This window comes from Haliotis cracherodii, unplaced genomic scaffold (assembly GCF_022045235.1).
Source record: "Haliotis cracherodii isolate W230 unplaced genomic scaffold, xgHalCrac1.p SCAF_8, whole genome shotgun sequence".
Taxonomy (NCBI): Eukaryota; Metazoa; Mollusca; class Gastropoda; order Lepetellida; family Haliotidae; genus Haliotis; species Haliotis cracherodii.
The window spans coordinates 20556878-20582381 of NW_027266341.1; the positions used below are offsets into that span (position 1 = coordinate 20556878).

At 42.1% G+C, this 25504-nt stretch overlaps 1 protein-coding gene across 1 annotated transcript; it reads right to left on the bottom strand.

The window, feature by feature from the left end:
- Positions 1–4598: 4598 nt before the first annotated feature.
- On the bottom strand, positions 4599–15482 carry LOC139450098 (ribosyldihydronicotinamide dehydrogenase [quinone]-like). Its single transcript, XM_071231742.1, has 4 exons — positions 15243–15482; positions 9438–9682; positions 7483–7584; positions 4599–5615 (listed from the first exon to the last, which is right to left on the bottom strand). The coding sequence occupies exons 1-4, from the start codon at positions 15460–15462 to the stop codon at positions 5331–5333; spliced, it is 852 nt and encodes a 283-aa protein (XP_071087843.1). The 5' UTR covers positions 15463–15482; the 3' UTR covers positions 4599–5330.
- Between the last annotated feature and the right edge of the window lie 10022 nt (positions 15483–25504).

The window sequence follows — 25504 nt, forward strand, 5'->3', positions numbered from 1 at the left end:
ACATACACGTGCATGCACGTTGCTATATAAGTGCAATAATCTTGGACGCGACGTTAAACCCCATTTCACCTCACCTCACCTCTATTATTCAGCCACATCAGCGCAGCAAGAGACAGAGCACCTGAGACCGTCAGATCAGCAGAACATTCAGCTTGAAAAGACAGGAAAGTAACAACGCGACTAATGCCAAGAAGACCAGCACCCCGGGGAAGGCAGGAATGAGTGAGTTTGTTGTTTAACTCCGCACTCAGCAATATTTCAGCTATATGACGGCGGTCTGTAAATAATCGAGTCTGGACCAGACAATCCAGAGATTGACATCATGAGCATCGATCTACGTAATTGGGATCGATGACATGCATCAACCAAGTCAGCGAGCCTGACAGCCCGATCCCGTTAGTCGCCTTTTACGACAAGCATAGTCGCCGTTTACAAGAATTGGCTGCTGAAGATCTATTCTGCCCCATATCTTCACGGGTCGAGTGAGTGAGTGAGTGAGTGAGTGAGTGAGAGCGAGTTGGGTTTAGCGCCGTATTCTCGACACGTAACAACGTGTCAGCTTTAGGTAGGGGAAAAGCCCGAAATGATGCAGGCCTCAGACGTTTACCACTTGGTGGAACCGACGAATATTGGCATGGTGCTGATGAAGCTAGAAACAAAATCTGTGCGGATCGGGATTCGAAACCACGATCATAGGTAACAGCGAGACTAACACCAGGAACGCCAGCACTCCGGGAAAGCTGTGGCCATGCTCTGTAACGCCCAGTCTCTGCACACGTCGATAATCCTGTATATGTACATGGTGAGGTAAAGGCTGCTAGAAACGATACACACAGTTGTGCGCTGCTGATGTAACAGGTGCGAGGTAACAGGTGTCATCATCTTCTGAATCTCCAGGGCTCGCATTTCAGTAAACCTGGATCAATTCCCGCCATTCTCGAAATCTCAAATTACCCGCCCTTGATTTGGCTACGTTACTGGGTCTAACCACGAATAAATACCACTGATTTATTCGGTTCCCATCATTATTGTCGGATAAAGCCGATATCCGGATTAACGAGACTTGACTGTACGTCACAACCAGAATGCGAGTTACAAACTAGATTCAGTATTAGGTAGCGATATCAACAAAGAAGCGACCAGTCCCATTAATTACAGTGTTTGCGAGAAATTCAACGTCGAAAAACTGACACGCAAAAGAAAGCGATCAAAAATCTTTTCGACGTAAAGGATGTCCTGGTTTCTAGGTATCACGAGTTACCTCCCTTACCCATTTTCTTTTTCCTTTTCTCTACGTTTGATTGGTCGGTAGAATGTTGATGGAATTCAAGGGCAGGTAATTTAAGATCGCAATGGATGTGAATGGATCCAGGGTTAGTGTAGGTTTACCGAAATGAAATCCCTGGAGATATTGAGGATGGTTCATGATGACCCCCGACACCAACTTCATAAGAATAATAAATAAATCTAATAAATTTTGATACCTTATTTGGTTTATGTGTCCCGTAATGCGATATATTCATCCAGTAGTTTAACTATGTTACCGAACAGTGTACACAATCCCATTCAAATCAGGCCTTCTACTTATATTCAATCTTGACGGAGAGTATCCAAGCGTAGTAAAATATTTGATTGGAACAGCATAACCCTTTCTTAAAGTACCATTTTAGAACTTGTAAAGGGAGTATGTCTCACAGTGCCTGAAGCATATTATTTCCCCTTCCGCCCAGCCCTTCCTGTAATGTTATACACCTAAATGAACCAAGTCTAGATTTCCCACAGGTTCAGAGTCCTGTTCCACAAGGCCATCTCAGCGCTAAGCTGATCGTAATTCCCATCCCTGCTTTATGATAGTCGTTGTGCTAAGACTAAGATCGCTTTATGAGACGATGCCCATGTCTGAACATCCCATCCCACTGAGGCACCGTTTCAATCTAAATGTAGTTGTTTTTCTCTCTCACAAAAAAAAATTCAAAATTTTCAGAGACTTAGCGTTAGCCTAAACCTTACCCAAGAGTTTAGGGAACGACCATTTGATTTTCAGGGTGGGGTTCGGGGGATATTTTGGTTTGAGATCAGCAAATTTTTCTTTTATGTTTAGGACCTCAGTTATTTTTTTCAACATTAACAGGTGTTCAATTATTGTTTTTAAATAAATAAAAACAACCGAACTGTATGCTTTAGACACTCGTTCTCCTTTTCTTCGACGAGTTCCTCCCACCTCTCAACCTCCAGGGACCTCAAGCAGGGGTTGCAGACGTATTTGAAGGTTCCCTTCTGCCGAATTCTAGCTTGCCATACAGGAGATCCTATTCGGTTTTGTCGCGTCCTCCATGCGACGGACGTGGACGTCCATTTTGGAGCAGGGAGAAGAGACTTAGGATCATGGCTAGGGCAAGAACTTCAGTGTTTGTGACTCGGTCACATCAGCTAATTCCGAGGGTGCGCCTCAGGATGTTCATGTGGAAGGCGCTGGTATTCTTTTCCTGCCCAGATGAGAGGGTCCAAGGCTCGCTGCTGTACAGCAATGTCAAGACGCAGGCTGTGTGACAGCAACCTTGGTGATGGTTGTGAGCTTGTTGTTCTCCATCACTCTCTTCATCAGTCTGACGGGGGTGGCGCTATGCCGATCTGCCTGTGGATCTCAGCATCCAAATACAGATTGTTTGTGATGGAGGAGCCGAGGTAGGCGAACTGGTTTCACCAGCTCCATCTCGTTAAGGTTGATGGAGATCGCTGCAGCCTGCTTGATGTCGTGGCCCATCATGTTTGTCTTGTCTTTTCTTTGTAGCCGGAGTGGGTTGCCACAGCTTCACACATTGTACCCCAATCAGGAATCGAACCCGGGTCTTCAGCATGACGAGCGAACACTTTAACCACTAGGCTACCCGACCGCCCCCGCTCGCTGTGGAACGCTGTTAGAAGTCATTATTTGTAACGGCAAACAGTGATTGTTTAGTATAATTATATACTGTCGTAGAAATACGTGGTGATAGTAAGTAAATGCGTATGTGTAAAACAATTATACTATTGTGATTGTACAGACTGTGTGTCGGTTGGCCTTGAAACCGACAGACAATTTATTTCAGTAACAGGCTACCAGCCAATGATACATTAATATAGCATGATAAATCACGTATGCTAGAGTAAAGTACGTACGTACGTACGTACGTACGTACGTATGTATGTATGTATGTATGTATGTATGTATGTATGTATGTATGTATGTATGTATGTATGTATATGTATGTATGTATGTATGAACTTTACTCTAGCATACGTGATTTATCATGCTATATTAATGTATTATTGGCTGGTAGCCTGTTACTGAAATAAATTGATTCATGTCAAAAAGGTTTTAGGTATTTCTTAATTTGTATCTTCTGGCTAAGAATAAACCCATGTTATAAAATTATGAAGGACAAGAATATCACCTGTTTGCATCCGCTATGTGAATTTTATTACAGATGGATATTTTTGGACAAACAGAAATCGGAAAATACTGGGGAGTGTAACTGTGTCTTTCCACATTTAAACGGAAATTATTAATCTAAACTTTGAGTTATATCTCTTAATGCCACGTGGAATGTCATTTGTTAAAGAATGTTCTGTGTTCAACATAGATTTGTACATAACACAGCAGCTGCACCTCGAAGATAATTCCATTGAAGAATGCCATGTTTGGTAAAGGGTATCTGATAGTCTTTGCCTAAATTCATTAAGGAATAATCTTACATAGCCGATTTCTTGTAACCAGACTAGCCTCAAACCAAAGAATTGAAACAATAAACATTGATCGATTGATGTAAACAAATTAGATTGGAAGTCGTACAGTTGCACTTCTAAAAGACAACTCCACCCCTCAGTCTCATCCTTGATTATCCACAGTAACACATCTCTATTCTATAATATGTACCCTGGGGCCATTCTTTGTTTCGGAAGTGACGTCACCATCTTATTCTCTAACTTACATCTACCTTCTCGGGCTCACGGGTGTCCTATGACAGGACAGCTATTTTAGAGCGGGATAGTACTAGACTCGGGCTTACAACGGAGTTTTGTTAACGAATATTTCAAGGGTATTTATCAAAACAGAAAGAAGATATGCCACACTGAATAATCGTGCCGACTCCTCTCCTCTCAGACGTCCAGCATCCATTCGTCACCACTCGTCCCTTTCGGCTTGTCCTGGAATAACACGAGTTGGTCACGAATGGTCTAGCATCCAGAAGAAAAACGGGAGATTATATGACGCTTCATTTGGTTTGGTACCGATCACGCACAAATCTAGCTATTCGTGCAATTCTGGGACATAGTCTTCTTGCAGGTTACTGACAGATGTAAGGTAAGACAATTGCAAATCTAGAATAAGGGTTTCCTCCAATGATAAAATATCCCTTGAGAGTGATAAATGTTACATGTCAAACAGACTAGGCCAAGCCAAGTTCAACACAAGCCGCGTTTATCCCATTTCACTCTGTTTAGAGGCGCCAAATAGACGATGAAATCATGATTGATGTTACAAAATGAATTATTGATTTCACAAATTTCGAAATTTTCAGCACAATCCCTCTAAAGCAGAACCGTGAAGAGTTTAACCCCACGGCACACTGACCCACAATGCAAGTTCGTGATATCTAACAATACAGTTTTATTGCTTCAAAACATGCAAATTTATTGTGAAAGGGGAATCGAACAATTCAATTATTTTTGTACACAATCATAAAACGAACAGTTTTATTTCCTCTGTAAAACCTGAGAACAATTATTACCCCCATCACCACCACCACCCCATTTTTCTAGAACATGCCTGTCGTAAGAGGCATCGTGCCCCGGGCGTAGATCGATAGTCATGATATCAATCACCGGACTGTCTGGTCCAGAATCGATTATTTACAGACCGCCGTCATATAGCTGAGATATTGCTTAGTGCGGCGTTAAACAAAAAGCAAACAAACCTAGGCTGAAAGAAGGCTCTGCATCGTAAACAGTTCCTCTTCATATGTCATTCGAAAATTCATGCTTCATCAATTTGTTGACCAAAGACAGAAACGGGTCAGAAGCCCTTTTGATAAACAAGCCGTATTTCGGCGTCCTGTTCTTTCTAACATGCCCAAATGCGTTAAGGATACCGCATGAACGATGAGCTGTCTTCATCATTATCCTTATAAACAAAATAGATTATTGTCAATTTATGAGCTAACACTGACCCGAGCTCATCTCGAAAAGCTACACTCGATTAACTATTTTATTTTATATTGGGATATACGAGAATCAACAGTAAATGATGACCGTTGCATTTACACTACATATATTTCTCTTTGAGATCTCTAGGGCTTTAGCATTCCTGTTGATGAGAACGGTTTGCCGATGTTCTGGCCTACTGTTGGGCCAAACTGTTTCGAAGATTCACCTTCCAGATATTCTTCTGTCAGCTTGTAATTTGAAAAGTTGGAACTGTTCACAAAATTGAGAACCGGTTCTTCGAAAATGTTATGAAGACGTTTGGCCCAGTCAGTCAGCCACTGCTTCCGGTCATCGTCACTGACATGCGCAGGAGCATAGTGTATTTGAGGGGCAAGGACATCAAATCCCACAAACTTTAGCACACCGTTCTGTGGCAAAAGAAATAATAATGTAAAGTATGTTAACTTGTCATGTATAAGATTGTTAGGAGCACGTGTGGCCGGTCTAAGTCGCCGTTACTCGATGTACAGAGTTGCACCCTTAGTCGAGCCACGATCCGTCGAACACGGGTCTGAATCCTAAGTTAGCCCGGGTTATGATATATCTGCTACCAGCGCCATGCCCCTGTTCGTGGTGGTGGTACTACTACTACTACTACTACTACTGCTACTACTACTACTACTATAATACTACTACTACTACTACTACTACTATACTACTACGACCACTACTACTACTACTATACTACTACTACTACTACTACTATACTACTACTGCTAACATTACTACTACTACTATACTACTACGGCCACTACTACTACTACTACTACTACTACTACTACTATACTACTACTACTACTACTACTACTACTATACTACTACTACTACTACTACTACTACTACGACCACTACTACTACTACTACTACTACTACTACTATACTACTACTACTACTACTACTATACTACTACTGCTAACATTACTACTACTATACTACTACTACTATTACTACTATACTACTACTGCTATACTACTACTATACTACTACTACTACTACTATACTACTACTGCTAACATTACTACTACTATACTACTACTACTATTACTACTATACTACTACTGCTATACTACTACTACAACTACTATACTACTACTACTACTATACTACTACTACTATTACTACTATACTACTACTACTATACTACTACTACTATACTACTACTACTATACTACTACTACTACTACTATACTAATACTATACTACTACTACTACTACTACTACTATACTACTACTACAACTACTACTATACTACTACTATACTACTATACTACTACTACTACTACTACTACTATACTACTACTACAACTACTACTATACTACTACTATACTACTATACTACTACTACTACTACTATACTACTACGACCACTACTACTACTAGTACTATTACTATACTACTACTACTACTACTACTACTACTATACTACTACTACTACTATACTAATACTATACTAATACTACTACTACTACTACTATACTACTACTATACTACTATACTACTACTACTACTATACTACTACTACAACTACTACTATACTACTACTATACTACTATACTACTACTACTACTACTATACTACTACTATACTACTATACTACTACTACTACTACTATACTAATACTAATACTACTAATACTATACTAATACTAATACTAATACTAATACTAATACTACTATACTACTACTACTACTACTACTATACTACTACTATACTAATACTAATACTACTAATACTATACTAATACTACTACTGCTACTATACTACTACTATACTACTACTACTATACTACTACTATACTAATACTAATACTACTATACTAATACTACTAATACTATACTAATACTACTACTGCTACTATACTACTACTATACTACTACTGCTACTATACTACTACTACTACTACTATACTACTACTACTATCGGTCCGATTGTTTTCAGGTTTGTCAGCCCCATACCCGTGTTCGTGGCTTTCACCGAAGTTGTAAACGTCTAAGACCTGCATCACTTCGGGCTTTACTACTACTACTACTACTACTACTACTACTACTACTACTACACACCTGACGCGTGAAGGTCCGGGCAAGACTTGTCGTAAGGGGGATCGGGTGGTTAGGCTTGCTGACTTGGTTGATGCATGTATTCATATGTTGTCAAACACTGGATTGTCTAGTCCAGACTCGATTATTTACAGACCGGAATATTGCGGCGTGAATCAACATGAAACAAACTACTCACCTGTAGGGGCCACAGTAGGACGTTCATGTCGCCGTTCAAACCATCTGGATAGTAGGCGGCACCGGGACCTCCAGTAGTAAAGGACAACATGCCCCTTTTACCCTGCAATGATTAACAGTAGTTAAACGGTTTTTGCATTCCTGTGCGCTCTCAAAGTTGCTTGAACAACTCTTTGAGTATGTATACATACATTTTACTATTTCATGAAACGCGTTCGGGTACCAGAACGTACATTTTTCCAATTAGTTTGTAAAACAAGGCGGTAACTCACATGATTCCGTGTCATATACTGAACCGCAAAAGAAACGTCACTCCATGAAAATACTTCGTGAAAGTTTCACAATGAAATATTAAATGTATTTTGTTAAGGTATATCGTTTCTCGTGTTTTACACTAGTCTCTATCCAAATTTATTTGGCCCAAATGTGGACATAACAGGTCGCCAAAACGGAGCTTAACAAACGACCTTGGCACAAAAAATGCTTTCCATGAAAATCCAAATCCTTTTCTGATAAACGGTACCCCAAGACGTGGATCAAACATTCTTGCTCTGATACTAGCGCTGTGCCAAGACTTCAGAGAAATCAGGCTTTATGGAGATTGCATGCTGTTGATGACCTGGTATGGTTGCTGTTATCTGTAAGTGGTTCTCATAAGCATTGGCATTATCGATACAAGTCTTGGCCTGGCGCTAGTATCGATACAAGTCTTGGCCTGGCGCTAGTATCGATACAAGTCTTGGCCTGGCGCTAGTATCGATACAAGTCTTGGTCTGGCGCTAGTATCGATACAAGTCTTGGCCTGGCGCTAGTATCGATACAAGTCTTGGACTGGCGCTAGTATCGATACAAGTCTTGGCCTGGCGCTAGTATCGATACAAGTCTTGGCCTGGCGCTAGTATCGATACAAGTCTTGGCATGTCGCTAGTATCGATACAAGTCTTGGCCTGGCGCTAGTATCGATACAAGTCTTGGCATGGCGCCAGTATCGATACAAGTCTTGGCATGGCGCTAGTATCGATACAAGTCTTGGCCTGGCGCTAGTATCGATACAAGTCATGGCCTGGCGCTAGTATCGATACAAGTCTTGGCATGGCGCTAGTATCGATACAAGTCTTGGCCTGGCGCTAGTATTGATACAAGTCTTGGCATGGTGCCAGTATCGATACAAGTCTTGGCATGGCGCTAGTATCGATACAAGTCTTGGCCTGTCGCAAGTATCGATACAAGTCGTGGCATGGCGCCAGTATCGATGCAAGAAACTGTCATGAAGTATTTCATGAAGTAACGTTTCTTTTTGCGGTTCAGTATTTGTCATTCGCAAATCAGAACGTTCATGAAATATACTTCCCATTCATTCCAACATGTTGTTACCCTGCCTGGTGCTCGGCATGAAGGGGTTAAAACAAGGACTGGTCGGCTGGGAGACAGTCTACTGTGCATGTGTATGGCGGTTAATCCATGTTAAACTGCGCATGGTATCCCAGAGAGCTAGCACCATGAAACCGGCATATGTCCGGAACAGTACAAGCAGCTACACACACACACGTGTATGCACGTCGCTATATAAGTTTTGTTTGTTTGTTGTTTAACGCCCCACTCAGCAATATTCCAGCTATATGACGGCGGTCTGTAAATAATCGAGTCTGGACCAGACAAGTGACTGATATCATGAACATCGATCCACGCATTTGGGATCGATGACATGCATCAACCAAGTCAGCGAGACTGACCACCCGGTCCCGTTAGTCGCCTCTCACGACAATAATAGTCGCCTTTTACGGCAAGTATGTTTTGCTGAAGACCTATTCTACCCCGGATCTTCACGGGTCCGCTATATAAGTATAATGATTTTGAACCCTACCTAACCTCATTATTTGTTAAGCAACAGACTCTGTAGAGCCAGCCCTTCATTATATGAAATATAACACATTTGTTTGTTTGCCAGAGCCTCACCTTCATAGGCCCAGTGCTATACATATTCCCCATTCCGTAGGCGAAGCCCATGGTGTAGACTCGGTCGAACCAGCCTTTCAAGATGGCGGGGACAGAAAACCAGTACAAGGGAAATTGAAAGATGACAAGATCAGCCCGCTTCAGTTTCTCAATTTCTACTTTTATATCTGCTGATAGGGTGCCATTTTCCCATGCTGATTTCGTTTCCATTTGATATTTGAAGAACCCTTCATTCTGTACACTCCCTGCAATGTGAATAGGAAAGAAACATCGTTTGGAGTCTTTGTCGTATGTCTATTTGTGATGAATACTGTTACCGCCACGTGGTCATTGTTAACGCGGTTAAAAGGATTCTTCACGCAATCGGAGCCCGCTTTCATTTGTTTGTTTGTTGTTTAACGTCGTACTCAGCAATATTCCGGCTATATGACGGCGGTCTCTATATAATCGAGTCTGGACCAACTGGACCATAGTTGCCTGTTACGTCAAGCGTAGGTTGTTGTAGACCTACTCTTCACGGATGGAGCTCTCTTTTTAGATTGTCTGATCTTATCCTTAGCCATACAATTAGTTTTCATTTGTCATCGGATTAGTATCTTACTTTTCATCAATCACATTAAACACAGGACGTTATTATCAGAACTTCATAAACTAATGGACAGGTTCAATAGATTCTCAATGTTTCATCAGTCCCTAAGGCCTGCCAGAGACATTTGATCGTGGGTTGAATACCCGTGGTCGTGGATTTTACCAAAGTGCTAAACGTCTAAGACCTGCATCCATTCGGGCTTATGTAACTGAAACTTTATTCTAAGCAGCGTTAAATCCCTCTCAGTACTCACTGATATTAATGGATAATGATTGTGTTTTCACAAAAAAACCCGGCTTGACGTGGCCCCAAGGCAATGCAAAAATCTGTGCCATTCACGGAAGCTACTGTTAGTGCAAGTCAACCCTATATGATATAGACTGCGCCATGTTAGTGCAAGTCACCCCTATATAATATACACTGCGCCATGTAAGTGCAAGTCACCCCTATATAATATAGACTGCGCCATGTTAGTGCAAAGCAACCCTATATAATATAGACTGCGCCATGTTAGTGCAAGTCACCCCTATATAAAATAGACTGCGCCATGTAAGTGCAAGTCACCCCTATATAATATAGACTGCGCGATGTTAGTGCAAAGCAACCCTATATAATATACACTTCGCCATGTTAGTGCAAAGCACCCCCTATATAATATAGACTGCGCCATGTTAGTGCAAGTCACCCCTATATGATATAGACTGCGCCATGTAAGTGCAAGTCACCCCAATATAATAAAGACTGTGCCATGTTAGTACAAAGCACCCCTATATGATATAGACAGCCATGTTAGTGCAAGTCACCCCTATATAATATAGACTGCGCCATGTAAGTGCAAGTCACCCCTATATGATATAGACTGCGCCATGTTAGTGCAAGTCACCCCTATATAATATAGACTGCGCCATGTAAGTGCAAGTCACCCCTATATAATATAGACTGCGCCATGTTAGTGCAAAGCAACCCTATATAATATAGACTGCGCCATGTTAGTGCAAGTCACCCCTATATAAAATAGACTGCGCCATGTTAGTGCAAGTCACCCCTATATAATATAGACTGCGCCATTTTAGTGCAAGTCACCCCTATATAATATAGACTGCGCCATGTTAGTTCAAGTCACCCCCTATATAATATAGACTGCGCCATGTTAATGCAAAGCACCCCTATATAATATAGACTGCGCCATGTTAGTGCAAAGCAACCCTATATAATATACACTTCGCCATGTTAGTGCAAAGCACACCCTATATAATATAGACTGCGCCATGTTAGTGCAAAGCACACCCTATATAATATAGACTGCGCCATGTTAGTGCAAAGCACCCCCTATAAAATATAGAGTGCGCCAAGTTAGTGCAAGTCACCCCTATATATTATAGACTGCGCCATGTTAGTACAAAGCACCCCTATATGATATAGACAGCCATGTTAGTGCAAGTCACCCCTATATAATAAAGACTGTGCCATGTAAGTGCAAGTCACCCCTATATGATATAGACTGCGCCATGTTAGTGCAAGTCACCCCTATATAATATACACTGCGCCATGTAAGTGCAAGTCACCCCTATATGATATAGACTGCGCCATGTTAGTGCAAGTAACCCCTATATGATATAGACTGCGCCATGTTAGTGCAAGTCACCCCTATATGATATAGACTGCGCCATGTTAGTGCAAGTAACCCCTATATAATATAGACTGCGCCATGTAAGTGCAAGTCACCCCTACATGATATAGGCTGCGCCATGTTAGTGCAAAGCACCCCCTATATAATATAGACTGCGCCATCTTAGTGCAAAGCACCCCCTATAAAATATAGACTGCGCCATGTTAGTGCAAGTCACCCCTATATGATATACACTGCGCCATGTAAGTGCAAGTCACCCCTATATAATAAAGACTGCGCCATGTTAGTACAAAGCACCCCTATATGATATAGACTGCGCCATGTTAGTGCAAGTCACCCCTATATAATATACACTGCGCCATGTAAGTGCAAGTCACCCCTATATAATATAGACTGCGCCATGTTAGTGCAAAGCAACCCTATATAATATACACTTCGCCATGTTAGTGCAAAGCACCCCCTTTATAATATAGACTGCGCCATGTTAGTGCAAAGCACCCCCTATAAAATATAGAGTGCGCCAAGTTAGTGCAAGTCACCCCTATATATTATAGACTGCGCCATGTTAGTACAAAGCACCCCTATATGATATAGACAGCCATGTTAGTGCAAGTCACCCCTATATAATAAAGACTGTGCCATGTAAGTGCAAGTCACCCCTATATGATATAGACTGCGCCATGTTAGTGCAAGTCACCCCTATATAATATACACTGCGCCATGTTAGTGCAAGTCACCCCTATATGATATAGACTGCGCCATGTTAGTGCAAGTAACCCCTATATGATATAGACTGCGCCATGTTAGTGCAAGTAACCCCTATATGATATAGACTGCGCCATGTTAGTGCAAGTAACCCCTATATAATATACACTGCGCCATGTAAGTGCAATTCACCCCTACATAATATAGGCTGCGCCATGTTAGTGCAAAGCACTCCCTATATAATATAGACTGCGCCATGTTAGTGCAAAGCACCCCCTATAAAATATAGACTGCGCCATGTTAGTGCAAGTCACCCCTATATGATATAGACTGCGCCATTTAAGTGCAAGTCCCCCCTATATAATAAAGACTGCGCCATGTTAGTACAAAGCACCCCTATATGATATAGACAGCCATGTTAGTGCAAGTCACCCCTATATAATATAGACTGCGCCATTTAAGTGCAAGTCACCCCTATATGATATAGACTGCGCCATGTTAGTGCAAGTCACCCCTATATAATATAGACTTCGCCATGTAAGTGCCAGTCACCCCTATATAATATAGACTGCGCCATGTTAGTGCAAAGCACCCCTATATAATATAGACTGCGCGATGTTAGTGCAAAGCAACCCTATATAATATAGACTGCGCCATTTTAGTGCAAGTCACCCCTATATAATATAGACTGCGCCATGTTAGTGCAAAGCACCCCTATATAATATAGACTGCGCCATGTTAGTGCAAAAGCACCCCTATATCATATAGACTGCGCCATGTTAGTGCAAAAGCACACCTATATAATATAGAGTGCGCCATGTTCATGTGGAGTTTGGACAAGTCGTATTCGAACGCAGGCGAAAGTGGGCCATGATCCAGTTGACAGCCAGGCAGCCGGTATTACGTGCTGTAGAACATACACGACCATTACACGCGTGTAGATAATGAATGCACCAATGTCGGTCACCCAACGGATATCCAAGCTACGGGGGCATGTACCCCTCTGGATTTCAGGCTAGAATAGAGAAACAAGTCGCCTTGCTATGATTGTCGTACGAGACGACAAATTAGATCAGGTGATCAGGCTTGGTAACTCGTGTTATCACAACACAAAGTATTAGGTAGCTTCGATTGGGAGGATGTCATATTGTACGGCGTTAAACAACAAACATACGAACGCGTTCTTGGGTAGGTCATATGGGCTGTGTTTCCCAAAATAATTTCGTCGAGGAAATTTTCCTTTAATAAAATTATGTACTGATGACGACGATATATGGACTGCGTTGTACACAATAGCAACCTGAAATGGAGACCCCCAATCCGATCTGTCCTTAACCTTCATTGACCTTGAACGATGAGTTCTACCTGAAGCTTGATGTGCGACGCTGTACTCAATCCTATTCAAGCAAAAGCAGAGGCGATTGAACGAATCCGTCATGTGTTTGTGAATCACTATAAAATAATGATGATACCAGGTGTTTGCGAAAAGGTGAGCGTATCCTGCCCCACCGCTAGCATCCGTCACAAACACATGCAAATGCCTATTCACCTGAAAACACATGGGAACGTATGGTAACAAAATAGGGAATTGCATCGAACACCATTCTTGTTACCGATGCGTCAAATCTGGAAATGTCGTCCACATGTTTGTCATAAAACATTTTTTAAAGCGTTACTGAGGCCTTGAATGCAGTAGCCTTGATCAAACAGCTTCTGAGCAAGAGCTGTATGACGCTCTTTGAAATCTTGGTAGAAAGAGCATGCTCGATTGTACCTCAAAAGTTGTGAAATGTAGACACCAAGGACTGGAGCTGCAGGAATATTGTCCGACACATAGGGAAAGTTGACTTTTGGAAAGTTGAAGTGATCTCTGTTATATAGTCTTGTGTTTTTCACTCTGAATCTTTATGCATTGACCTCAATATGAATCAGATGAGGCGGTCTCATTGGTCTCCTTTATTTGTAGTTCAGGTGAGTAAATCAGTGGAAGAGAATGGGCTATTTAATGGTTATTGAACGATATCAAATCATCGATATACCTGAAGCTTAAGTTCAATTTCTTGGCCACATTACCTTGTTTTGACTTTGCCAGTCCGAGCAAAAATCACGGTTCATATGCATAAAGAAACAGATCCGCAAGAAGGGGAGCACAATTGGTGCCCAAGATGAAGCCTACTTCTTGCCTCAATGTCTTTCCCCAAAATTCTAAAAGATGTTATCAATGAAGAAGTCCATCATTTCACAAATTGTTTTCTCAGTATACTTCAGATGGCATTTGCTTTCATTTTTGACAAATTGATCTGATCCTCCGAAGGTAGATATGTAATTATATCTATGGTCACAAGGTTGGGTAACAAAAGGAATATATAGTTTGTCATCTGAGATTGTAAAAAAGTCAAGCTAATCTTTTGAGTTTTTGAGAATCAAAGCATCCAAGAGGCCATATTGTTTGTTGTTCAACGACGCACTCATCAATAGTCTTAGCTATATAACGACGACCTGTACGTAAACGAATCTGGATCGGACACTTGTGATTGACATCGTGAAAATCGATCCACGTAATTTAACTATGACACGCAGTAAACCATGTCACCGAACCTGACCACCCGATCCAGTTAGTCGCCCCTTTAAAACCTTGGTACAAATTTTATAGCTGTGGACACGGAATCCCGAGGAGGAATCGCTGTGTGAGAAGGCACACAGACGACAACAAATGGGAAATCTGAATATGCAAAGCATGCAACGTACTAACATTGTTCCCACGTATCAGTAATGTACTTAAGTATGTTAATCAACATATATAAAATACACATGCTTGGGACCATATATATTCGTGTCAGGGATTCCCACAGGTTTGAAAACATCACCACACGATACTCACCAACCACATCTGTCCTCTGACATCTTGGCTCAAAGTGCATCGAGTAGAGGTCTGACACCTCCACGCTGTGACCGTCTGCCTCCAAAGTCTCCACTGCCTCCCGCAAGAGGGCGCCATTAAAGGACTTGGGTTCCTGGTGGGCATACACGATCAGCACGTTCTTCTGCTGCTTGTTGAGGACGAGGCCCGACTCGAACGACTGAATCTGGTTCTTGGCCATCTTGCGACGATATTAGTGTTCTAGGATGAAGAGAAAATATTCGGTTATGAATATGACTGTATTGATTTCAACGCCGCTTTGAACAGTATTTCATTTACACCACGGCGTGTCTGCTTGAGGAAAAGGAAAAGTGATGGAGGTAGAAGATGTTTATCACTTTGATGACATCCACGTGCATATGTGTATGGTGCTGAGCACACAAGAATCATAACCAGAATGTGTGTGGAATTCGAACCCACAGTCATCGGAGTACTGACGACAAAGGCACCTGTGACTGGTATTCATAAACTTCATACGACTTAACTTGGTATTTGTTTACCATTTGTACATTCGTATGTGAATATATAGTATCAAGTTCGTTGTATGTCATGCCAGTGCCTGTTAATATGATTTGCAAATCTAATTTCAATATGTATATTGAAATATATGAATATATATTCAATATATTCTTGAAACCTAATGAAACATCTGTGGGCGATCAAATTATACCGTTTGTGTCCACCTTCAATCCTAATAACTGTGATATCATGCCAGCCATACGTGACAACCTCCCAATTCTACATCAAAGTGATAAAATGAAACAAGGACTGAATAAATTCAAAATTATAAAAAGTACCAGGTTACTACTACAGTCATGCCCCGCTTATACGGACGATTTTCATTCAAAACGAAATAATTACTATATAAATTTACCCGCATATACGGAAATTCAGTTTCCGGAACCGGATGGTCATTTTCATACACAAAAGACTGAAATGCACACAAAATTGTCTCACTTACTCGTACTAACACCACACCACAACCACAACCACCACCATACCACCACTACTACTACTACTACTACTACTACTACTACGACTACTACTACTAACACCACACCACCGCCACCATAACTACTACTACTACTACCACCACGCCACCGCCACAACTACTACTTACAACACCACACCAACACCAACACCACTACTACTACTACCACCAATACCACAACCACCACCACTACTACTACTACTACTAACACCATACCATCACCACCACCATCACAACTACTACTACTACCACCAATACCACAACCACCACCACTACTGCTATTACTAACACCACACCACCATCACAACTACTACTACTACCACCAATACCACCACCACCACCACTACTGCTATTACTAACACCACACCACCATCACACTACTACCACCAATACCACAACCACCACCACTACTGCTACTAACACCACCACCACCACCACTTTTACTTCCTCAGTCGTCACCTTTCCTCCAGCGGACAATACGGCATTATAACCAGGGAGTTAAACCCGACCTCACTGGCAGGATCCGCAGAAACAACACACATCCGTTCAAGGAGATATCATCATTTACATCAAACTAATTTGCTTGTAATTTGAAGAAAGTGGATGATTCTCTTTATAAGGATTAGCTGTGAAAATAACTGTGATCAATGTAATTAGGGTTTTTATTTATAAGAGGGAATTATCTCCTATTAACCACATGTCCACATTATTTACAAGTCTCATAACCAGGGAGTTGGAACACTTGTTACGAAAACTTTGGCAAAGGCATTATATCCAGGGAGCTTTCCACTGGGGAAATCTGTTCTGAGAAAAATATGCCAGGATCCGCTGACGGTAGGTTCGAATCCCACATTCGCCGTGATAATGATCCTCGGCTTGTCAGCAGCACACCCGTGCCTTCTGTTTCACCAGGTTTTCCTCCCACATTAAATCAACAAGTCTACGTTTAATTGAAATATACCGACGCGAAGTTCAATATTAATTCTATCATGAATTTGGTAAACTCTCGATTCTGATTGGTCAACCAGACGAACCACCTCTGACTGAAACAGCTGGTTTGGCGGTATTCGGTATATTTAAATCTACACTAACCTAGTTCTATATATTGAAAACGCAGTATGTTTATATCCTCATTCAATTTCTCCACTACAGTTACATGTACTGCTACTTTACCACTACAACTAGAACCTGACTTGAACTTTCAAATAGCGAACTTGCCCTTTAAGTCCAGGCGTATTCTAGCTTCTCCAGCATTCGGTGTCGGGATAGGATAATGGACCACATTTTTAGCAGAGATTTCTTATGATTATGGAAATGGTTCATGTCGCTTTTATTTATTTAGTATTTTATATATAATAAGTTGTACACCGACTGCACTACTTCTACCGCTACAACTATTTCCACCCCCTTATTACATAATAAGCACTGCACCCACTGCACCACCACCACCACCACCACGACAAGTCCATTTTATGAATAGGTAGGTTAAGTTTGGTATTTCCCGAATATTCTCACAATCCTTACGTCGAAAAGCTGCACCCTTTCTCCCAATACCGCTTGTCATATCTCTTCCAATTTTGGATGCGATCGTTTGGCTGTGGCGTTTGTCTGCGTACCCCAGCTACATTTGTGGTGAACATCTCATTAGACACTTGCCTCTCAAATATAATGTCATCCAGTATAAGACCTCATCAAATTGCGAGCGCATGTTCAAACAATGTTTTATCGTAAAATATACCATGCTTCGTCCTTGCTCTTTGTGATTTATCGCGAAGCTATATTATATTATATACTAAGCAGCACTCCTACTGCACCTCGTCTACCACTGCAACTACGACTACCACCACGTTTGATATGATAAGCACTGCACCTACTGCACTACTTCTCCCCCTACCAACTATTTCTACTACTGCGACTACCAGTACAACGTTTACCACCACCTATTATACAGCCATCGGTACACGTACCGCTACTACCTGTACCACCACTACCACCATTACCGATTTACCACCACCTACAACAAAAAGACAGCACACCTACCTCGGACTGTTACTGGACTTTGACACACGAGATATCTCGTCAGCAATATGCTGAGTCACTGGTTGCGCAATACCTGCAATCTAAATATGTATCACAGCCGTCCTCACCAAAAGACATTACTGAGTGAGTGAGTGAGATTGGTTTTACGCCGCTTTTAGCAATATTCCAGCAATATCACGGCGGGGGACACCAGAAATGGGCTTCACACATTGTACCCATGTCGGAATTCGAAGCCGGGTCTTCCACTGGGCTACCCGACCGCCCCCCAAAAAGACATTAAAAGATGGTACTTGTTGTTACCCTGTCTGGCGCTGGGCATTAAGGGGCTAAAACATTGACTGCCGGCTGGGATTCAGTATACTGTCTGAGTGGGTATTCATGTTGAACTGCGGCTTGGTATCTCAGTGGGGTGGCACTGTAAAATCGGCATCAGTCCGCACACGCATGCACGCGTGCATGCATGTCGCTATATAAGTGCAATAATCTTGGACGCAACGTTACACCCCATTTCACCTCACCTCACCTCATCTGTTTCACCCGGCTCTTGATTCGGATACTGGGAAATACAAACGGGCCCCATCTTCCCGAGGCAACAGAGTTAACTGTGTGTAAAAGTCCAGTTTCCAACCTCGCCGAACTAGGCTGGAATTTCAGGGTCAGATTTTGGCTGGACTAACGAGCCTATGCTTAGTCCAATCAGAATCGTGCAACGAAATCAAAATCCGGTTCGTAAACTGTCGTGCAGATTTCGCTCGATTACAGGATTTTCAAACCATGTGTACCGCCAACTCGTTGTCAACAGATATTTTCCAAATCTTTTCATGTTTTTAATCAAGGTGCTCAATGTGATTTCGCGATGTATGACCCGTTTTATCACAATATAGACCTTGATTATCGATCAGATCGTCTTGACTTGGAGCCACTGTTGTTTTTTTAAGCAAATGCAAGTGATACGAGAGGTGGAATCCGATTGGTCTATAGGAGAGGCTTAGAATGGACATAACTCGTAATTGTCACTGGTGGCTCTATGATAGAGCCCAGGACTCAAACCAACGACCCATTCGTCACCACTCGCCCCTTTCCGTAACTGCTCTTCGGCTTGTCCCGGAATAACAGTTGGTCACGTATGCCAATGACCGCGACCCAATGCAAGCACCTCACAGCGGTAGCCCGTTCGTGTGGCTCTCTGTTCTACTAGCGTGACTGGACTAAAAAAACGTATCACGCGCTGGGATGGAGCTTAGGCTCAACTCAGCTAAGGGAGGCAACTGTGCATGCCGGATCTCAAAACTCCTGGGTCATCCACAGAATTCTATTCTGTTTCACAATCCCTTAAAGATATTATTGTCTCTTCTAACAAGCCTTTATTGTAATGCTATAGTCGTGTATGAAGCAAGTCTAGATTTTCAATTGGTTCACTTCCATCTCGCAGGGACTCCTTTTCAATTAAAAAGTAGTTGCTTGTTTTTATCCAAATTATATATTTTCATAGAATAAGCGTTAGTTTAACGGAATGTGAATGAACACAATTTTTTTTTTTTTTTTGCCCAGGAAACGAAATCACCACGGCACCAATTTAATAACGAAAAATCCATTTTGTTATAGCCAAGAGGTGATACAGTACTAGCTTAGTCTCTGTCAGAGTGATGTAGAAGGCTTGGATCCGCGGCGGACAGAAGTAGTGTTTAAAGGAAGAAACAAGCACAAAATCGTCCACATCGAACTCGTCTACTTCATTTCAGTCATCAAAGCGTACCAATAGGTTTCGTCCAATTAATCAAATATTCAACGTCGCATGTACACTCTTCAAAAAAAGAAACGCACAGGTAGTATGTACCTGACTACACAAAAAAAAACGGTAAGCATAAGTGCTGCCGATCGGAACATCGCCATATGACGTATCCAAAGAGAACAATCGCAGTTGTCTGTTGCACGCCACTTCATCGTCTACCACAGCACCATTTGACGCCTTTGTAACCGATACACACAGTTCAATTTCACTGTAGCCCGTCTGAGAGCGGGCCGACCAAGAGTTACCTCCCCTGCACAGGATCGCTACAGTCGACTGTTCCACTTACGTCATCGCAATTCCACAGCTACGGAGACTGCAGAACGTATCCCTGGTTTGAGGAGGATATCGGACCAGACTGCCAGGATCCATCTTCGCGAGGCTGGAATCCGACCCAGAAGACCAGTTATCGTCCCTGTTTTGCAACAGATCCATCGACAGCGACGCTTGCGTTGGTGCCATACCCTACAGCTTTGGAATTTGAAAAACTGGAGACGAGCGTGGTTTAGCGATGAATCCCGATTTCTTCTTCACTTGAGTGTGAGTGAGTGAGTGAGTTGGGTTTAACGCCGCTTTTAACAGTATTCCAGTTATATCACAGCGTGTCAGCTTGATGTGGGAGGAGAACACCACGAGAACTGTCTTGGTTTGGGTTCAGGGAAATTTGACAGCAAATCGCTACATGAATCAAATTCTTCAACCTCACCTTCTTCAAATGATTGACCGCCAGAGGGAGCTGTTTCAATGGGACAACCGCTCCACCGCACACAGCTCTTGTCACGGTAGACTACTTTCATAATGCCAACATCAACGTCTTGCCCTGGCCGTCGAGATCTCCAGATCTCAACCCAATCGAACACTTCTTAGATGAACTCGATCGACGTGTACGTCAACGTCAGAACACGCCGCAGACACGCCCACAACTGGCCAACGCGTTACAAGCAGAATTCTGCAGGTCAGAATTCGTACACTTATCCAGTCAGTGCCGAGGAGATGCAGAGCCGTTATTGCTGCCCGGGGCGGTCACACGAGATACTGAGTTCAGCGCAACCTTGTGGTCTTTTTCGTGACATGACAATGAGCAGTTTTCAATGCCTTTGTACACCAACATGTGACTATTGAGCTCCAAAATTTCATATTTGTATCTATGATATTAAATTCAATATATGGACTTTATTAGGTACAATATATTTACTAAAAATCCACCTGTGCGTTTCATTTTTTTGAAGAGTGTATTCTGATAGTGAGACCGCAATGATGTAACAAGAATGTGTCCGTGAGTTAGGTTTGAGCCGTATTTCTGCGGGAAGAAAGCCTTGGTGGCGCGTGTCTGAAACGGTTACCATTTTTCTGTAACCAAGATAATATCCCCGTATTATGGGTTTTCGGACGCTTGAGAAACATTCCTAGTTTTCTCGCTAATCACAAGAATAACTGTAAAACATTTCACTCAGTCATAAAAGACGACTTTATCTTAACAACAGGTTATCATCTGAGTATTTACAATATCCATGTGACGCCACATCCCTCGTTATACGGCTGAAAAACGTAAAATGTCCGAAAACCTATGTTCCGACTATGAAAAGTTATTGTAATAATAATTGATAAATTAATGACTAAATTATTAAATAAATAATTAAATAAAAAATAAATTAATTAAATTAAATTAAATCAGTAGACTGTCTGAGTGGGGTATTCGTGTTAAACTGCGGCATGGTATCCAAGTGGGCTAGCACTATAAAATCGGTATTAGTCCGGACTTGTACAAACACACACATGCACGCCGTTATATATACACATGCACAAAAGTTAAGCGCCAACATATTCATAGTCTCTTGATTCACGTGTGGGAATCAGAAATACAAAATATGATGATGTATGACTGAATTAGGCTTTCATAGTTTCATGAACCAAAATTTGTCCAGATACCACAAGGAAAGCGTGCTTTACGTGTTGCTGCAGTTCCCCTACCCTATAAATAGTGAAATTCAAGTTTCAGACAAGTGGTTGCATTTTGCTCCTGTGTGAGATTCCCCTTCCAATAGAGGTTGAAAATCAGCCATGGTGAGGAGAAGGTTAACGAACGCTGAAAGATGGCAAGTGATAGGCATGAAAAATGCTGACATGTCATACAGGGCCATTGCAAGACAAATGGGTCGTCATCACAGTATAATCACTCGTTTGATTGCCAAACATGGTCAAACCAAAGATGTCAATGACAGGCATAGGACTGGTAGGCCAAGACCTCTAACAGAGAGGATAGACGTCTTTTCAGGATAGTCAGACGAAATCCATTTGCCACTTCAACAGATTTAAGACTGCAGTGGATTACCCATCAGAGACTCTCGACAATGATCGTAAGGCGTTGCCTCAGAGCGGCTGGTTATAACGCCAGAAGACCAGTAAAACGTCCTCAACTGACTGTCGTGCCCGTAGTCGATGGAACTTGGCCAACTGGAGAAGGATCTGTTGGTCTGACGAATGTCGAATGCTGCTACGAACTGTTGGTGGTCGAATACGTGTCTGCAAACCTCCGCTGGTGACAATTCGCGGAAACCTGAATGGCCAACAATACCAAGATGCCGTTCTTCGTCCAGTGGTAGTCCCTCATTTTGACAACCATCGACTTGTAATGAGTATGAGGCGTAGGGTTGAAGCTGTGGTCAATGTCCGTGGATCATACACACGTTACTGACGTTTCTGTCTTGCAATAGACTCTGCACTCTGCACTCCCTATGTGACACCTGATATGGTCTGCTGATATCATGACAGTTACATGACAAAAAAAGTTTTTCAATGTTTTCTAATCCTTCAATTTCTGGTCTTCGGTAAAATTCCTTTCTGCTCATATTCTTTTGGAACACAAGATTAACTTGCTTTGGGATAACTTTTACATCACATGAGGTTTACATATACGGCTTATAACAATCGTACATCTCGTTATACTAGTCATCATTAAGTGCCAAAAGTAACAGCTCACAAATATGGTGTGTGGCGTTTAACTTTTGTGCAGGTGTATAAATGCATTAATCTTGGACGCGATGTTAAACCCCATTTCACCTCATCTAACAACAAACGGTATCAACGTTTTACTTGGACCCGTGAAAGATCCGGGGTAGAATTGGTCTTCAGCAACCCACGCTTGCTGTAAAAGGTGAACATGCTTGTCGTAAGAGGCGACTAACGGGATCGGATGGTCAGGCTCGCTGACTTGGTTTGAAGCATGTCATCGATCCCAATGTTCACACACCTGTGTGTGTGTGTGTGTGTCACCGAAGTGGTAAACGTCTGAGACCTGCATCACTTCCGGCTTTCCTCCCACATTAAGCTGACACGCCGTGATATAACTGGAATACTGTTAAAAGCGGAACATACCTGTTCACAGACAATTCATGTAATTGACCATATTGAGAGATTTCATTTCACAATTATGAAACGAGAGTAGTGATTACGATTATTTTACGTCTGACGTACATTCGCTTTGCTGACGGTGGCTTATTTTCGCACTGCAAATAATAAAAGGTTTGAAAAAGCAGGGCCTGTTCAGCTTAACGGGTAGACCCAAATAGCTGGGTTTCTTTTATCCCTTGGTTGGCGAAGCACTATAGAGCTTCATGACATTGCAAAACAGCACATTGGAAAAGTCTGCATCCGAACCGTAAAGAAACCTAGTGTTAAGCAATGCGTGACGTATTCGTAGGAAGGGGAATTAAGGAGAACATTCCTTATGAAATTGGGCTGTTCAAAATGAGAACGATTTAACCGGTGAAACAGGTCACGGATCTACAGAAGGTCGTATCGGCCATAGTAAACACATATTTATAACGTTCCTGCGCCCTGTTTTCGCGGGTATAGCACTCTCTCTGTCTCTCTCTCTCTGTCTCTCTCTCTCTCTCTCTCTCTCTCTCTCTCTCTCTCTCTCTCTCTCTCTCTCTCTCTCTCTCCCAGTCTCTCCTCTCTCTCTGTCTCTCTCTCTCTCAGTCTCTCCTCTCTCTCAGCCTCTCTCTCTCTCTCTCTCTCTCTCTCTCTCTCTCTCTCTCTCTCTCTCTCTCTCTCCCTCGCACACACATCGCCATGAATTAAATCAGTACTGACCTCTTACCTCTTATGTGGCCTTGTCAGTGTCTGGCGAGTCACTCTGTCGTACGCGTTCTGTACTACACTGACATTCGACATATGTAGGTTATACATGTCATGGTCTAAAAAACAGCATAACCTGTGCCACCAGCGGTGTAACTAACGACGTTAACCCTTGATACACCTATTAAAGATATTACGGGCTTGTGACGTACACTGATCCAAATGCTGCAAGAGAGGTGTAGCTTAGTCACCATAGTACGAGTGAACTTGATATCGGAGTATACCTTTCATAATGTAGGCGGTTCGTCTTTCAAATCATTCTCATTAAAATCAGATGTTAGTTCTCGCTACCTCTAAACAGAGATCTGAGGACATCCCGTTGCGGGTCACGTCAGAGAGTCTTTTCATCCGACCAATCAGAGCGTCGCTTACCAGATCAGGAAAATGGCAGTCGGAATGTGCTTCTGGTCATGCAACCTTGAAAAGATTATCACGGGGCGTTCCGAACGACAGTAACTACGGCTGATTCCGTCAAAATCATTGTCTATCTTTCGCTTCACTGGGATAAACATATGAACAGAAGAGACGTTGCATAGCATGTTGGAAGTACTGCCATAGAATCTAGGCCATCTATTAAAAATCCCAGAATGTAATTTTGTTCAGTTTTCAATTGTTTACTCGAGAACTTTGTCAACATATTTTTCAAGCGTAGACTGAAATGGAAGTCGCCAATTTGAAACTAGTGCCGTAAAGCTCGAGAAAGCTGCTTTCTGATTGGCTAATGTAGACTTCTTGTTTGTCACTTATCGGTCAAAGTTCGCTAAAGATCGTTCTGACGTGCCCTTTAATGAGCTGTCCTCAGATCTTTGTTTAGTGGAAGCAAGAACTAAGATCTTATTTTATTCAGATTGCTTCCAAATGCACATTGCTTGCACGTATGATTACTTCACGGGTGGTCAGGCTCGCTGACTTGGTTCATACATGTCATCGTATCCCAATTGCGTAGATCGCTGCTCATGATGATCACTGCATTGTCTGGTCCAGACTCGCTTATTTACAGACCGACGTCATGTAGCTGGAATATTGCTGAGTGCGTCGTTAAACAACACACAAAACAAAAACACTAATTCACTGTCTCGTTTCACTGTAATAACATGTTAAAAACGTTTGGTGCATCATTGAAAAAGTATGCTATCCCTCTCATACGCTGAGTAGTACTGTTAGTGCCATATACATGTAGTCTGCTTTACACATGACATCCAATATACTAACTATACACATTCAACTCTTACTCTTAGGAGGCACGGGTGGCCCAGTCGTCTT